Source organism: Pollicipes pollicipes, unplaced genomic scaffold (assembly GCF_011947565.3).
Source record: "Pollicipes pollicipes isolate AB1234 unplaced genomic scaffold, Ppol_2.1 Scaffold_4881;HRSCAF=5763_pilon_pilon_pilon, whole genome shotgun sequence".
Classification (NCBI taxonomy): domain Eukaryota; kingdom Metazoa; phylum Arthropoda; class Thecostraca; order Pollicipedomorpha; family Pollicipedidae; genus Pollicipes; species Pollicipes pollicipes.
This window is the reverse complement of record NW_023596576.1, coordinates 3,513,339-3,530,223: the sequence shown is the minus strand read 5'-3', so window position 1 is coordinate 3,530,223 and position 16,885 is coordinate 3,513,339. Positions and strand designations below refer to the sequence as shown.

Sequence of the window (16,885 nt, the reverse complement as noted above, 5' to 3'; positions counted from 1 at the left end):
ATGACGGTCTTTTTAGGTTGCGTAACATGTCACAACGCAATAGACTTAAAACAAAACTCATTTCAAGTTGTGTTTTCATGTGCAGTACTGGTTGAAAACCCCCACCCGACTGGTGGGGACATGGCACTCCTAAAAGGGAATGCTTTACAATAAAAAACATTAAAGAAAGCGTCGGATATGATGCAACAAGCTCACTTATAACTTTTGATGTTTAGGTGGAAAAGACCACTCTAGACAGTACAATTTATATGTTCAGTAAATATGCTGTTCGATACGTCATTGTTTGATTACGCCATCGTAACCCACAACCATGGTTTAGAGCCAATTGACGTCGTTTTGTCTGGAAATCGTGCTCACGAACTCCATATATGAACGATTCGACAATTATGCTCTGATTGGCCTTGATCGCCGCCTAGTTTATGGAATGACAGAATTTGAATGACGTTATTATGGCAATATGTATGCCGAGGTGACCTTCAGATACTCTTGCATCGAAATAGCCTCCCTAACTTCGCGGGCGTATAGCTCAGACACTAGAGGGGTTCAGGTCTTAAGAAGAACAGAGCTGTGAACTGCATCAAATAATCCTCAAGATGGATTTTTCACAGTTTAAAACCCCATAGAAATGTGGAACACCCGGTTTATACATGTTTCATGGAGATGTGGAAATAAAGCGACGTAATGTCCGTGCAATCTTCATCTTCAGCACCCTTTCCTTATGGGGAGCGGAGAGATCTTAAATGTTCTACAAAAACCTGCGAACTTGGACCCAATTCCTGCGAAATTGCCTGATACCTAATGTAAACATACTGGCTTGAAGAAAATCTTTCAGATGCGAAGGTACCGAACCAACCATTAGATGTGATGAAATATGCGTATTAACACCCACTAGTATACTATGAAGTGGGGAAGAGTCCTTTAGACAACATTATGTCCTTGTTTTCTAAATACTCTCCTCAATACCCCATTCCCTTATTACGTCATCGTACCTTGCACCCCATTGACTGAATGCCAATTGACGGCCGTTATGTCTGGAGATCGCGCTCATAAACGCCAGATCTGAATGGTTCGGCGATAGCATTCTTCCTGCAATAACAGAATCTGAGTGACGTCAATGGCGTTATGGATGCCTGAGGAATGTTGTAATAGTCTCCCAGAAATAGTCTGCACACCTTCGCGGGCGTGTAGCGCAGACACTAGAGCGATCTATGTCGTAAGAAGGGCGGGGCACTGCACCCAATGATCTTTAAGACAGCTATTTCAGTTCAAAACTCAAACAAATTTGGAACACCCCCTTAAATGACCTATCGGACTTAACGGGCTTTAACGGGACCCTTTCCTCTACGTTTGGCTATGTCCCGACATTTCCTTGAATATTTCTGAAATATTGTCTGCAATTGTCTATGGAGTTATAGATTAGAACACTGGAAGAGACTACATCAAGATGAATAACTTAAAAAAATTTTAACTTATGCATATCAATACAAGCTGATCATAAATCTATCAATAAATGATAAAGCTGTGATATGTCAATAACCTTACTATAGAACCAAAATTGGTAAATGCTGCAGTATTTATAACTTAATACCACCTCTAAGTATTGAGTTAATAGCTCAAATTTATCGCAACTTATATTTGAATTCACGAAAAAGTGGACAATAAAAAGATATAGAACGTTTAACGAATGTGTCTGATTGGCAATGATGCAGAACATACTGGGTCAGTCACTCAGGCGCCGTGTTGTGAAGTTGGATGCCGCAAACCCGGTCAGCATCTGCCGGAAGACCCATTTAAAACCATACCGCTACAAGCTGTAATACAATGGAATGCTTAAATATTAAAAAAAGATAAATGCACATGCAACACACAACGGGACGCATCTGCAATATTCGCCAAATCTGTCCATACCAAACCACATCATGACGTTTCTAACTACTAGATTTGAACTTCAGACTAGTCTCGGCCAACGCAGTGAATTGCTTTGAACTTTAAATTTTGTTTCCGGGATACAAAACGGATGGTATTAGAACAGGTATCTAAGTTTCGCGTTGATTTGCTCAACCTGTTTTGTTTTGTTACTTTTTTGTTTAGCCTCGGAACCTTTAAGAGGAAGGACTTCCATCCCCCTCCCCCCCCCCCCCCGGCCATCGTCGTCGTCATTGGGACTTTACGAGGCACTCAGCTGCTGGGGCTATGTGACGTCGCCTGCCTCTCACCCTGGCACGAAGGGCGGATACCGCGGGGACGTTCCCTGGCTGAGCCCGGCTGAGACCTTACCTTTATTTAGAATCGAAACTTAATTACACCAGCACTTCAGTTTAGTTCCCTAAACTCGTCTCATCATCCTTCTCTGCTTGCCTCTGTCGCGCGGTTTTCGCCTTCTGCTACTTTCCTTTGTGTGAGCTCCCCTGCTGGATTGACCGACAGTGCGCCACATGAGCCCAGTGAGGACACTACTTAGTTTGTATATAGATCCGGGTTATGCTTCAGTGTGTCGTACTCGTACATGATGCATAATGCGCTTGAGTGCCCTGGGATGATCTGGCTGCGGAATGACCCTTATTTATCTGTACTTATAGTTTTATGTACTGCTGCAGAAGCCGGCACAATGATGCATGAGGCGCCTTGTCATGAATACAGATTTGCGTAGTGCTAGAACCGCCATATCTGCGCGCATTTACCAGGAGCTGCTTCTTCGCCGCGTTGCAAGCCAGAGGATGGGTGTGGCCGCTACACTAGCACTCTTGAAAAGACGATTGTTCAAAGCTGTATTGCTGCCAAATTAAAATGTACTTATAGGGGGAACTGCCGCCCCCCCCCCCTCATCCACCGATGCCCCCCGTCCCCGTCGGTGACGCCGCCTCTGGGGTCAGACGACCCCATAACCGTCGTCTGCATTGCTCAAACGACTGTGAAGCTGGTATGCTGCGCCGCAGTGCATCTCAGTAAGGCGGACCAGTCTGTATTGATGACGCTGAGCTTCCGTACGTACAGCGGCCAGGAATCGAACAGCACTAATTGGTAGCTCCCAAGTCTTACGCGCACCAGCATTCCAATGTTGCGAGCGCCAATTGCGGCTTCATGACGTCACGGCTGCAGGTGCCGCCGGGATGGCGAGGGGTTCGTCAGCGGCTCGGGGATTCTCCTTCGCATGGAGGCACGCGCCGCACCAACGAAGGATTAGTAAACTTGGGCGCGAGTTGAGCGGACTCACCCGCCGTGAAACTCACAATCCTGCTCCCACATTGAGTGACCTGCTCATCATGAGAGTGCGCACCGGGGCCACGAGACTAGCCAGTGGGTAACAGCCTTTTCTAGAGCTCTCGGTCCGGGTCGAGGTCCACAGACAGTTCATCACACACCTGGCATGCACTTAGAACTTGGCAGAGCTCGGCCTTCGAGACAACCGGGGGCGTGGTTCGATATAAAGGAGCGGTAATTTGCGCCAAACGCATTTTGGCGGTGGCTTCCGCAGACCTAAGTTGTCAGAGCACCACGCTCAGTCATGAGCGGAGCTGCCTGAATCTACTGGGAGGCCGACGACCAGGCATGATCCGAAACATAGCAGTTTCCACCGTTTTGCAATGTGTCGTAAATTCAGGTGTTTTATCAACTTAAAGGGAAGTCAAAACAACCGAACGTGGCAAGGCTCGTACGATGGTGCAAAGATCCATCGATACCCACAACTTTTTTGGTGCATAGCATATCGGACTCCCAGCTACTAGGGTTTTGGCCCGGTTCGCCATGGACCCAAGGTAGTCGGCCTTCAAGGCATTCGGCGTTCAAGAATACATGAAAACCAGCATCGAAACTTGGTTAAGTCACTCAGCGGACTTTAAACAGAAAATAGCTCTAAAACAGGGTGTACAAATAACCAGCACATGCGTTATTTTGGACGAGAAACTTAATCAGTTTGCAGCATAAACCTGGGGACACAGTGGTGGAGCTACAGCACACATTCTATCATGTGTAAACTTGCTCTGTATCCATGTTATCGCAACGGGAAGCAACGAGCACTTAACTACTGCGTGCGGATATGTTCACTCAGCCGTCAAAACACGCTGTTAGTTTTCGCTATCAAACTCGCCCTGGCTGCTCTGCCCATCATTATTTCCCCTCGTCCTCATCTCCGGCTTCGCCGTGTCTTTCTCCTATGAATAGAAACGACCTATTTCTAGCAATGTTCGCCACGGAAGATCGTCCGCATCCTCTATTCTCTGATAAGAGTTCGAGACTCCACGCGGTCGGCTGCCTCGTCGGCGAATGTTGAAGTAGAGTTGTTTGTGCGTCGTATTATGCGAAACCGTCATCAGCGAGTGGTAGCGTCAGGTTTAAAGCCAGGCAGAAACACTGAGTCCTATGTGAAGCACGTCGAGTGACGCTCTGCCACGTGTGCACGGTCGCAAGCCATGACGTCTGGTCCGTCCACGCCGCTGGCCGTATCGATGGCAGAACCATCGCTATAGGTCACACTGGCGTCGCTCTCCGGCCTGCGCTCGATTGGGTCGTTTGAGTGAACCGATCGATAGTTTTCACAATGGTGTTTCTGCTCGCGTGGTTCACACTCATTTTTTAGTACTGTGCCTACGTTTATGCTTGTACCAGGGTCGTCAACGATGCTGTAAGCCGTCATTTTCATGTTTCGGTCGTAATAAACATGGTCAAAGCTATGAAGCATTAGCATTGTGATGGGTTTTCCTAACACCAGTCCCGAGCGCTGCTCGTCTGTCTCCCGAAAACGTAAGTCAGGCTAAGAACTTGGCCTGCTTGCAATAACTGAGCCAGCGCACTTGAACAAATTAAAACAACGCCATTTTTTAAACAACGCAAATTCTGCATGCAACACGGAAGAATTAATGCTGAACACTTTCACCCTAAAAAGAGGACTCCATCGGGGCGACGGGGTCCCCCCCTCCCTCGTCTGTCGCATCCGCCGTGATACTACCCACATGAATAAGTTCTGGATTCCTTTGGAATGACAGGATTGTTGGCTGTCTCATCAAATATCAAAGCGTGAATAGAAAATGACAACTTAGAGGTCACTGTCGGCTGAGGCACACCACCAACAATCCAAGCGGTCACCATTGTATAAGGTAGCAGGAAGACGCTCCAACATGCAACGTTTACCAACTCAACACGATCACATAGTCACAGGAACGACAGGCCGGCCCCGCGCCCACGCTCCACCCACCCGACGCCGGCCCCGCTGGCGGTAAATGAGATATCGGCACTGTCAGCCGGCTCCACAAATTCGACTATCGCGTCCGATCGGCGTCATTTATTTCCCAGCATGAGACAAGTTGCGAAATATTTCACGAGCGTCCACATCGGCGACAGGGGCGTCGCTCCAACTCACAGGCAGTGCCGGGCCCGACGGGGGGTGGCTGCGCTGGACAAAGAATGCGACGACCCCCATCGGTGCCTCATTCCACTGTCAAAGCCGTCTTCGAGGCGTGTTTCTGGGAGCACGAAAGTGGAACAGAAGCGACTTTGTTCGCGAAGAACCTTCTCCTGGAGTGGAGGTAAGGACAACTATGTAAACTCGGCGATTTACCGGAGCACGTACCAACTGTCTTTTAAGAGCGTCCCAGCTTTGGGACAATTTTTATAAAAAAACAGACTCTGGTGAACACTGTCGTTAAATATTAATGGTAGTGGGGAGCGGAGCTGCATCACTGACAGGATATTATGCGCAAATTATTTTTTCATTTTTGAGTACAAATTTCGTCATCAAAATTTTACACCAGCACTGGACTTTTTTTAAAGTCTCCAAATATGTCATCTGGTGCATGTACAATACGTGGTTCTGGGGCCTGAGAGAAAACTCCAGCATGCAAGACGGCATTCACCATTGTAAAGGTAACGGCCACTTTTTTATCATGAGGATTTCGTACACTTTACGTAAATCACGAAGGAATTCTTACCAGATGTTGAGACAGCCCTGTTCAACATGTGATCACTTTTCCCAAAATATTTCATGACAAAACGCCATTGTAGACTGCGTTAGGCACCTGCTTAAAGTCAGTAATCAGAAACTGTGATTGTTAATCGAAGAGTAGAAGCACTGTCGCATGTAAACAAGGTCTGTATGAGTTCCTTGCAGTGGAAGTAATGTAATGTATAGCCACTGTCATAGCCCTCCTGTCGGTAGAAGCTTTTGTCGTGGCACTAATGTCGTGACGCCCATTTGAGGGGGAATGTATCCTGTCTGGCGCTACCACCGATTCTGATGCGATCCGAACCGATTCTAACACGATGGAGTATCTAGATAGAAGCGGCCATCCATCATGCCAAACATCCCGACCAGGTGCGGACCATGCTGGAGAAACTAGAGCCGGCAGAAGCGGCTGCCACTAAGAAAGCACAAGCAATCATGCGTAACGCCGGGCGCGGTGGAGAGCCAGCGTCTTGGCTGACACACGTGAGCTTCATCCCTGGGGCGCTGACGAGGCTGGAGACGACCAGTCAGCTCGTGCATGATGTGCTCTCTCTCTCTGCTGGGCGCCGATGACGATTTCTATTGATGGCGTACCGGGCAGAGAAAAGCCATCCATGGCTGTCGGTGAAATGCAGTACGTCCTTGTCAGGAATTTTGAGTTGATGCTTCTGAAGATCATTGGTGAAACACCACAGGTAGAGGTTGCGAGTGAAGTGCGTTCGTCCGTCATGCCGCCAGGGTATTTGGCGGTCTTCCAACTCGCCCCCGTCGCCAGTGTCGCCGTGGAGAACTCGATCTCTCTGTACCGCGATGCTTTGGCGGACAAAAGGCGGTATTTAACTAAAGGAAAGCTGTATGGTATTATTGTCTCCAGACCATTATACGCTCGGTCAGCTGCTCGGAATGAAAAGGGCAAGTGGTCTGATACTTGCTGCAGTAGAATTAAGGCGAACAAAGCCTGCTCCGGATGACATCTCAATGTTTTCATTAACATATTTCGCCATAATGTTTCACATACAACACATACATCTTAAACGAGAACAAAAAAAAAACGGTCTCTAGTCATCACAGCATATCTTGTCAGGCGGGCTTTCCGCACAAGGGGAAGAACCGCCCCAATAGCAGGCATCCTCCGAGGAACAAGTCCCGATCTGCCCCCCCCCCCCCTCCCCCTTAATTGGTTCGTGCTGCGCCCTGTCGCTGGTGCGGCTCGATACACCCGAGACGTGCAGAGACCACGCACCAGTGCTCTGCAACATGGCGTGCCGAGTGGAGCGGCTCCTCTAGCGGGCCTCCCAGCGTTCAACGCCGAAATGCACCCCATCCGCGCGAGGGGTGGCTGCTCCAGCAAACCTCCGAGCGTTCGACGCCGAAACGCACCGCTTTCGCGCGAGGGATGACTGCTCTAGCGAGCCTCCGAGCGTTCCACGCCAAAATGCACCCCTTCCGCGCGTGGAGTGGCTGCTCCAGCGGGCCTCCAAGCGTTCCACGCCGAAACGCGCCTCTTCCGCACGTGGGATGGCTGCTCTAGCAAACCTCCGAGCGTTCGACACCCAAACGCACCCCTTCCGCGCGTGGGGTGGCTGCTCTAGCGCCCCCCCCCCCCCCCGAGCGTTCGATGCCGCGCTCGTGCCGATCCCCCATTCCGCACGCACTTCGTCGTCGCAGATCCCTCCACCACTGGCTTATGCAATGCATGACGTGAATGCAGCGTTTCGAGAGCACTATACATGTGGACTGATGCTTCCATGATTTTAACGAATCCATCGGTTTTAATTAAGCAATGGACTTAACTGAACAGGTCGGGAAAATAAACACTGATTAGAATGAAGCCGGATTAAGAAATTGACATTGAGTTTGCATAATTTAAGTCAGCGTGCCTGCTAATATGCCCAATGCAAGGGTGTAGTTCGTATTCAGTTGGAGCCGCTCCAGCCCCCCTCCCCCGCCCAAAGTTGAGCTTTCGTTGGGTGTCTCTAACTCTGAGAAGTGCGCCAAGGTGTACTCACGCACCTGGTCCAATGCCGATGAACTTCGATCTGGATGGAGAAAGTCGTGCACACTCCCAGTCGGTTATAGCTTAAGTTGTCTCACTTCAGAAACGGCGCATCTGAATGCCACAAATCTTTTTCTTTGCATTCTCACAATAACAGACCAACAACATATATTTGATCGTCGCTTGTCAAAACCAGGGAGCTGATTACGATGCCTCTGGGTGGAGGACGCCACACAATGATCATTTCCGCCGTGAAAGCTCTTGTGACAATTCGCGACCCCCATTGTGGTTGTTGATCGGCTTATCCCACCTGATGCTATTCGGCGCCAAATGTAATATTGTGACGCGGCATTCAGCTTCAGCTTCTTCACAGCGGTGTGAGGAGCCGCCTTCAGAAGCCAGTCCAATACCAATAACGCCAGCACTTTTGCCGAGATAATAACGCAGCACCAGCACCCACCGAGAGCTCTTTGCACCACGAACGCCTGAAGCAGGCCAGAACCTACAGCGGCGTTCGGCTGAAAGGCGGCCGCGACTCGGGAGGTCTGTGCCACTCTGAGCGGCAGCTGCCGGCCCGCGCCGCCCGTGCCCGCTTGCGTGGCAGCGCGTTGAATGGCGCGTTCCCCGAGATGGCAGGTTTGGAAGAGCGGTGAACGGGGACGGCGGTGGGTCGGCTGATGGCATAACGCGTCAATGGCGGCCTCCACTGGGATGCGAAATGGCTTACTCGATGCGTAGTTCCATGCGGGCATGTTGTTAAACCACGCTGCGAGTGTGGACCGCCTCATGGTATGGGATAGGAACCAAACTTTGCAGTATGGATGCAGAGCCGTTAGTTGATCGTTGCGCAGACCGTGAACAGTAAGTGATGCAACAAATGAACAGGAGGGGCAAGTTGCAGAACCCAGCGTAACTATGATGCACGACAGTGACAACAGCGTCCACACATGAGCAAGGAGTACCATGTTGACACACCCACATCACAGACACACATCCACATTACAGCAATCACTCGATCCAATTATGAGAAAAGGAAGCGAAATATCAAGAAAATACCAATGCGGAATACACCACGTGAGCGTTTTAACCCAGCGCAAAGTAGTGGGCCACTATGTAGCCAACGTGGCCAAAAGGCCTGCAAAAATATCAAAATGACCCAAAAACGTCAAAAATGTGGCCAAAACGCCTGCAAGCCAAGCTTCACCATGGCTAAGAATAATCGTGACATAAACTTGAGGCCTCGCTAATGCAGACGGTTGATGTGAACATCGCTGTGTAATCATATTTTCTTTTGATATTATCTCCCGAACTAACGTGACCATCACACTGTAATTCAAGCAAGTTGCCTCAATTTTTGCACTTGACCTGCGTGTTTAAAATTCCTACCGCGTCAGTTCAGAGGCCTATGACGTCGTTCTGAAAGCCATGCAAGATGAAAAATATGAGAATTCGGCACTCAGTGACGCATCTTAGCTCTGTTTGCAGCTGAACGCCCAGCGGTCCTGAACATATGAAGCAATTACGATATGCACGTTACAAATGCTCGCGACCTTTCTTAGTCATCCAAAGTCAATGTACCGTGACAAATCTCGAAATTTAGTCAAAGCAGCCTCAACCTGTACGATGACAAGGCGACATGACTGAGAAGTTGCACTGCGTTGGAAAAATAATTCAAGATCATCGTCCCATCAGGTAACGCCTTCCAAACTGGTCAATATGCTGAGAGTGGACTTTTCAAGGTACGAACTGTGGAAGGTCTAGACGAGGATCATCGCCCATGTGAAAATTTTCGGTGTGTCGTCATGCCTTCAAGTCGAATTGCTAGTAAGTCTCCGGCCAAGGCCATTTGAGGCCACGGGAGGAACCCTGGCAACTCATCACTTCTTGGAGATAATTGTTCCCATGCTATGACTTGCATCCTATTTGCTTCGCGGACAAACGCAAAGCCGTATGGAGACGGCAAAAACATGATTTGATCTCGCTCAATCCAACTAAGGAAATTAGCCGCAACATCCCAAACAATGACAGCTAAAGTTGTACAAAACGAAATGAGCATCATCTCCTTTCTTTTTTTGTAGCGAACTGCCAAGGGTATCGTGCCAAACGTAACCCCTTCCCCGCCCCTCTGCTCCGGCGAAGAGGGCGAAATACAGACATCCTGCGCACAGAACCCACCCGACCGAGAGGTGACCCCGTGGTGGCCGACCGGCCTACACAGCGTGCAGTCAGCACGCTTAGCCCACGTGCTCAGCCCACGGGCCTGGCGATAGAGCTCGGCGGCCAGCACGACAAAGGCAGCCAGCGGGCGCGAGCCCGTGTATTCCCGACGGCGGGGCCGGCCACGTGCCCACCGATGTGCCAACACATCCACAATATCACAAACGGCTGTCAGCTCGACCTTGGCGACGCGACGGCACGACGCGGGTCCATGGCATCAAGGGACGCCGCCGGAATAAGGGCACCCGCACTGCAACGGCACTGGCTTCGGCCGGCAGTCCCTGCTGGGGGTGGCGTCTGATCTGCCGTTCACTGACTTCGGCCGGCAGTCCCTGCTGGGGCGGCGTCTGATCTGCCGTTCGTGATCCGGCCGATGTGAGCCCTCAGTCGTGATCTGCACTCATCGCTCATCAACCGTAGTCCAGCTGCCGTGATTCGTCCGTCGCGATCCGTCACTCGTGAATCGTGACTCGCGATTCATCAGTCGTGACTCGTTAGTTGTCATTCACCAGTCGTGACCGTGACCGGTCACCTGAGGTGTATCAGTCGTGATCGTGACCGGTCACCTGAGGTCTTCAGTCGTGATCGTGACCGGTAACCAATGATTTGTCAGTCGTGACCGTGACTGGTCACCTGTGGTCTGTCAGTCGTGATCGTGACCGGTCACCAATGATTTGTCAGTCGTGATCGTGACCGGACACCTGCGGTCTGTCAGTCGTGATCGTGACCGGTCACCAATGATTTGTCAGTCGTGATCGTGACCGGACACCTGCGGTCTGTCAGTCGTGATCGTGACCGGTCACCAATGATTTGTCAGTCGTGACCGTGACTGGTCACCTGTGATCTATCAGTCGTGACCGTGACCGTTCCCTAATGATTTGTCAGTCGTGACCGTGACCGGTCACCTGTGGTCTATCAGTCGTGATTGTGACCTGCGGTCTATCAGTCGTGATCGTGACCGGTCACCTGCGGTCTATCAGTCGCGATCGTGACCGGTCATCTGCGGTCTATCAGTCGCGATCGTGACCGGTCACCTGCGGTCTATCAGTCGCGATCGTGACCGGTCCCCAATGATTTGTCAGTCGTGACCGTGACCGGTCACCTGTGGTCTACCAGTCGTGATCGTGACCGGTCACCTGTGGTCTATCAGTCGTGATCGTGACCGGTCACCTGAGGTTTGTCAGTCGTGAACCGTCCGTGTGATTCATCAGCCGTGACATGTCCGTCGTGATCCGCCGCTCGTGACACGTCGGCCGTCATTCCTGAGTCGTGATCCGTCGGTTGTCAGCCGCCAATCCCGGCCGGTCTGCCTGTCACCAATCGCCGACCACGGCCGCCCCGTGAGCTGCGTTCTGTGCTCTCCTAGGTGGACTCGTCCAAAGCCACCTCGGTGGTGGCGCGCACGTAGAAGGCGCCCTGCTCGTGGTAGGCGCTGAGCTGGGCCAGCGCGCTGGGCGCCACCGCGTGCCGGCTGCTGGCCGAACCGACGATGGCGGCCACGACGGCGAACTTGGCGTCCCGGCCCTCCTTGCTGGACTCGGTGGAGCGGTCCAGCAGGTACTCCAGGAACCCTGCGGCGGCGCGCGGCGAGCGGGGGTCACTCGCCGGGCGGGAGCGGGGGCGGGGGCGGGGCGGGGCGGGCGCGACGGCCATCGACCGGGCGGGCCGGACAGACGACGGACGCGGCTAGATCGACCAAAGCACCGGCTGGGACGGCGGTGATTAGCCGACCCGCCAGCGTTGACGCCCAACAAATGGCCCGGGTGGTGCACTTTGTAAACAGCGGCGGCGTCTTCGCCGGGCCACGGACCAACATCGCAAACACAGCTACCGGCTCCTTGGACAGTGTACACTGCACACATTGCTGGTGGGTTCGTCGGGCAGTGGACTTTGTAAATAGCGCCGGGGGCTTCGTCCGGCAGCGTGTGATCACGCAATGTCAGGGGTTTTGTGAGATCGCAAGCATTGCAAATGTCGCGGGGACCGTCGTCAGACAATGTGTACACTGCGGAGGCGTTGACGGGTTTCGTCCGATCGCACGACATGAAAGCAGAGCCGCGACATTAGTCAGCACGAGTTTACTGTAAGCAGCGTCAAGGCAACCGTCGGGCCGAGTTCATTGTAAACAGCGTCAGGCAACCGTCGGGCCGAGTTCATTGTTAACAGCGTCAAGGCAACCGTCGGGCCGGGTTCATTGTAAACAGCGTCAGGGCAACCGTCGGGCCGAGTTCACTGCTAACAGCGTCAGGGCAACCTTCGGACCGAGTTCATTGTAAGCAGCGTCGAGGCAACCGGCGGCCGAGTTCATTGTTAACAGCGTCAAGGCAACCGTCGGGCCGAGTTCATTGCAAACAGCGTCAGGGCAACCGTCGGGCCGAGTTCATTGTAAACGGCGTCAGGGCAACAGTCGGGCCGAGTTTATTGTAAACGGTGTCGGCAGTTTCGGTGGGCTGCGTACATCCCCGTTGCTGTGGCTTTCATCAAACTTTCCCACCGCTCGCCTCCGCCGCCACGGCGGACGGCGAAGTGGGTCGGCCGGTTCGCCTTTAATAGCGATCGGGAAACTTCCGGACGCCTTTCACGCATGATCTGCCTTCGCCAACATAACATCTTCAAACTTGAAACTCGAAGACTTCGAAATAAGATTACGACCTACAAAAATTCACACAACGCAGGCAACAGGAAGCTGACCCTACAGAATTCCAAAACGTTTTACACGCCTTACCGTTGTGTCAAATTTGCGAGGCGAGCAGTATGCAGCCAAGGAAAAAAAACGTGACGAAACCCTTGCGATAAGACAATCACACTGCTGAATACAAATACACGTTCCGGGGGCTTTGTATGAGTCATTGTGCTCAGAGGGCGTAATGAGCGACGTGTGTTACTGTGTGTACCCTGAACCGACCAACGACGCCCCGCGGCACACGTTCAGTGGCTTATTTTGCCTCCTGCCTTTTCATCACACAAGATGGCCCGATGGACGAGTGTTTAATGCCTCACACAGTGTCAAGCCCTGGGCTCCGCGCGCTCAAGTCACACTCGGTGGCCAGTTGTCAGCTAACCGTCAGCTGTGTGGTTGGGCCCAGCAGATTGCCTTCCGTAGAGTTTGAATCCAGCGAATGGCCTAGCAGTCCCCGCTGTTTTATCGTTTGCATCCCTTAGCGACAGAGACGGGATGATGGATTAATGCAGCATACTACTCATTATCAGGGGATTATAAACGGCGCATTTTCGGGGCAAAGCGCCTGTCCTAATCTTGCGTTCCTCGAACTGAGATAACAGCATCACAGTATTGCGGTTCAGGATCTCGGGAGCCCTAACAAAATCCAAGCCCGGGAACCACACACACTGTGTTTCCAAGCGGTCATGGAACCACAACGGTGGAAAGCAGCCCACGTTGGCGAGAGGGTAATTAACCTTCCCCACTCCGTGTTGGGCAACGGAGTGGGAAATCCCCACGGAGACCACCCACACACATCTCACCGTTAAAATGTATTGACAAGCGAGTCCAAGACGCCCGCAGACCACCGTCGCCGGTCGGCCCCGGCCGCCCGGGAGCAGACACCACCTGCTGCCACCTACCGGCACGTTCCAAACACACCCGCTGGCCCCACTCCAGCGCGGCGACAGCGGCCTAGCACGCGCAGCGCCGCCAGGCGCAGGTCCAGGAACGGCTGTCGCGCCAGGCCCCAGACCAGGTCGAGCGGCTGGGGCGCCACGGCCGCGAACCAGGCCTGTGTCAGCGCCAGCAGCTCGTCCGTCAGTTCACCCGCCTGCCGGACAGTGTCAGGGAACGGCGTCAGGGGCGGCAGCCGTCAGGCCACCCGCCTGCCGGGCAGTGTCAGGGAGCAGCGTCAGGGGGCGGCAGCCGTCAGATCACTCGCCAGCGGGTGACCCGACTTTAGGGCGACAGCGGGGGGCGACGATGGCCAGGCCTCACGCCTGCAGGGCGGTGTCAGGGGCGCCGGCCGACGACTGTGTACGCCTGGTCGTGTCCGGCGGGCTTTAGCGGCCGGACAGCGGACGCGGGCAGGGCAGCTGGCGTCCGGTACTGCGCCGGTTCTGCCGCATACCGACCTGTCCGAGCTGACGATAGGAGGGGGCAAGCGAGGGGCGGGGGATAAGGGGGAGACAGTGGGCAGGACACGAATGGAAATGGAGAGAGCGCAGACGAGAGGCGAGGACAGAAGAAGGAAGAGAAAAGGGAAGAAGAGAGAGAGGAGAGGAGAGGAGAGGAGAGGAGAGGAGAGGAGGAGAGGAGGGAGAGGAGAGGAGAGGAGAGGAGAGGAGAGGAGAGAGGAGAGGAGAGGAGAGGAGAGGAGAGGAGAGGAGAGGAGAGGAGAGGAGAGGAGAGGAGACGAGAGGAGAAAAGATAAGCTGAGCTGAGATGAGATGAGATGGTATGAATTGAGATGAGATGAGGTGAGGTGAGATGAGATGAGATGAGATAAGATGGGGTGAAATAAATTGAGATGAGATGAGATGAGATTAAATGTAATGTAATCAAATGAAGTGAAATGAAATGACATAACATGAGATGAAATGAAATGAGATGAGAGCAGAGGCTGGTACCGGTAGGGTACTGGCTAAGCCGGGCGTCTGGGAAACCAGACGTACGGTATTCGATGCCCTGCGGTTACGGCTCTCACTGCCGGGGTGAGAGGCAGGCGGGGCCATAAAGCCCCAGCAGCTGAGTGCGTCGTAAAGCCCCAGTGACGACGAGATGAGAGGTAAGGATAGGCCTGGATACGACAATACATGATAAGACATCGCAGGACAGAAAAAAACAGAAAAGAAAATGGGAGAAACAGGAGTTAGAGGAGCGCAGAAAAAGGAAATAAAAAGAGGGATACATATACAAAATATACCAAGATACACGCACGCCAAGATACAGTTACAAGATATGCAGGATAGAGCGCAGGGTGGTACAGATATACACAACGAGCACTTGTAGTGTGGTAGATTTGATTGCAGAGTTGAACACTTGTGGCAAAAGTACATGCAGATCAGCAGATCAGATGTTGCGTATTCGGATATGCACGTTGCAGGCTACGCCACATTCACTGACAAGACGAACTAAGGGGCGAGGCAGAGCAAGACAGCACGACAGCAGTCCCACGTCCCGCACGGGAGCCGGGGGCGGCGCTGGAAGTGGGGTGGCCGAGCACGTCGCGCCGTGGTCCGACGTGCCTAACGGGCGCCACCGCGACAGAGCGCCACCGGTCACGCCCTGCGCTGCCGCCGCCCGCCGGCCGGCAAGCACCGCTCGCGACGGCCGGCGTGCGTCGCCGCCGGCGGCCCGGCCGCCCCCGGGCGCGGCGCGTCATTGCCGGAGCGCAAACAGAATCAGGCGCCGACGCCGCGCCGTCGGAGCCACGCATTTACACGCAAATGGGGCCGCGCGATGGGCGGCTGGTGGGCGGAGCGGTTATTCCGACCTCCGGCCAGCGCCAGACCACGCCCGATCAGCGCCCCGCCCGGGCGGACGGCAAGGGAGGGGGAGGCCCAACAGCTCGGACACGTCTGCCGCGCGCAGGCTGACTTGAGCGGCTTGTTTACAGCCCGGCTAGGCGGTATGCTCCTGTGCCCGCGATACAAACAACGAACTTGTGCCGCCGTCGGCGAGAGGCCGGCGTATTCAGCGACTCTCGCGCACCGGCTGGGGCGCCGGCGCCGCGACACCATACATCAGCGCGGTAAGCGGCGGCCGGCCGGCCGTTGATGAAACGGAACGGCATAATTCACGGCGCCGTCACGCCGGCCGGTCGTAGGCGCCGGATCGGCGAGTGCAGCGGCCGTCGGAGCATTCGCAGCGGCGCCGGACCGGAGCCTCATCGCTCACCGCCGGCCCGGAGCGGACTCAACGGCCGGCGGGGATCGCGGGCCGGGCGCCGCGGCACGTCCGCGTGCCGGCACACCGGGCGCCACGGAGGAACCGCTCACTCCAACGCCGGCAGACGCGATCGCAACGCCGCTACACAGCAGATCGGGCTTGCAAGCGAGACCGAGCCGGTTGTGCGGACCGCGTCGATCGCCGCCGCGCACGCTGCAGAGGTCGACATCGCCGCCCCCAGCACTGGCGCGGCCTCGGCTCCATCGACGATGAGCCCGACGAGCTGCGTCATCACCCCACGGGCTGCCATGGAGCCGACCGATCGGCGGCGCTGATCCGTATTCGCAGGCCGATGAGATGAGGGTTTAGCGGCGCCTCGGCCGCTGAGACCGCTTCATGGCGACCGGAACTCCGTCCAGGCTGCGACTGCTGCCGGGACCTGCACTGCAGGCGATTCTATCCATCTGGGCCGCTGGTGCCGGGGCGAGCCGCCGGGGCCGGGGGCGGGCCGCCGGGGCCGAGGGCGGGCCGCCGGGCCCAGGGCGGGCCGCCCGCCGGACAACTTTCCAGTGCCGCCGCCAGGACGGGCGCCGGGGCAGATCGCACCACACGGCCGAGCCCGACCGCACGCGCCGTGACCCCGCCATCGGGAAAACCATCTCCGGATGCTGGGCGGGCATCCGCAATTTATTCGGCATCGCTCTCATTCCGCTCGCGCGGCAGATGTAAACAACGCTGCCGGTCGGTCGCGGCCCGCGCTCGGCGGCCATTAGGGCCGCCGGCCTGGCGGGAGCGGCTTCGCTCGGGCGGCAGTTCCTCCGCGCCGACCTCCGCTCCGCCGCCACCCACATCGCTCAGCGCTGGCAGAGGGAGGATTGAGGGCGGCCGGAGGGCGGCGCCG

The 16,885-nt window shown here is 54.5% G+C and overlaps 1 protein-coding gene across 1 annotated transcript in view; it reads right to left on the bottom strand.

Moving 5' to 3' along the window:
- Window positions 1-13,789: 13,789 nt before the first annotated feature.
- LOC119101803 (26S proteasome non-ATPase regulatory subunit 5) overlaps window positions 13,790-16,885 on the bottom strand; it is a gene marked incomplete at its 3' end in the record, with an annotated part of 44,488 nt that continues 41,392 nt past the window's right edge. Inside the window, exon 9 of the mRNA XM_037225226.1 lies at window positions 13,790-13,924. Within this exon, the coding sequence (XP_037081121.1) occupies window positions 13,790-13,924 (135 nt within the window). The remainder of the gene's footprint in view (window positions 13,925-16,885) is intronic.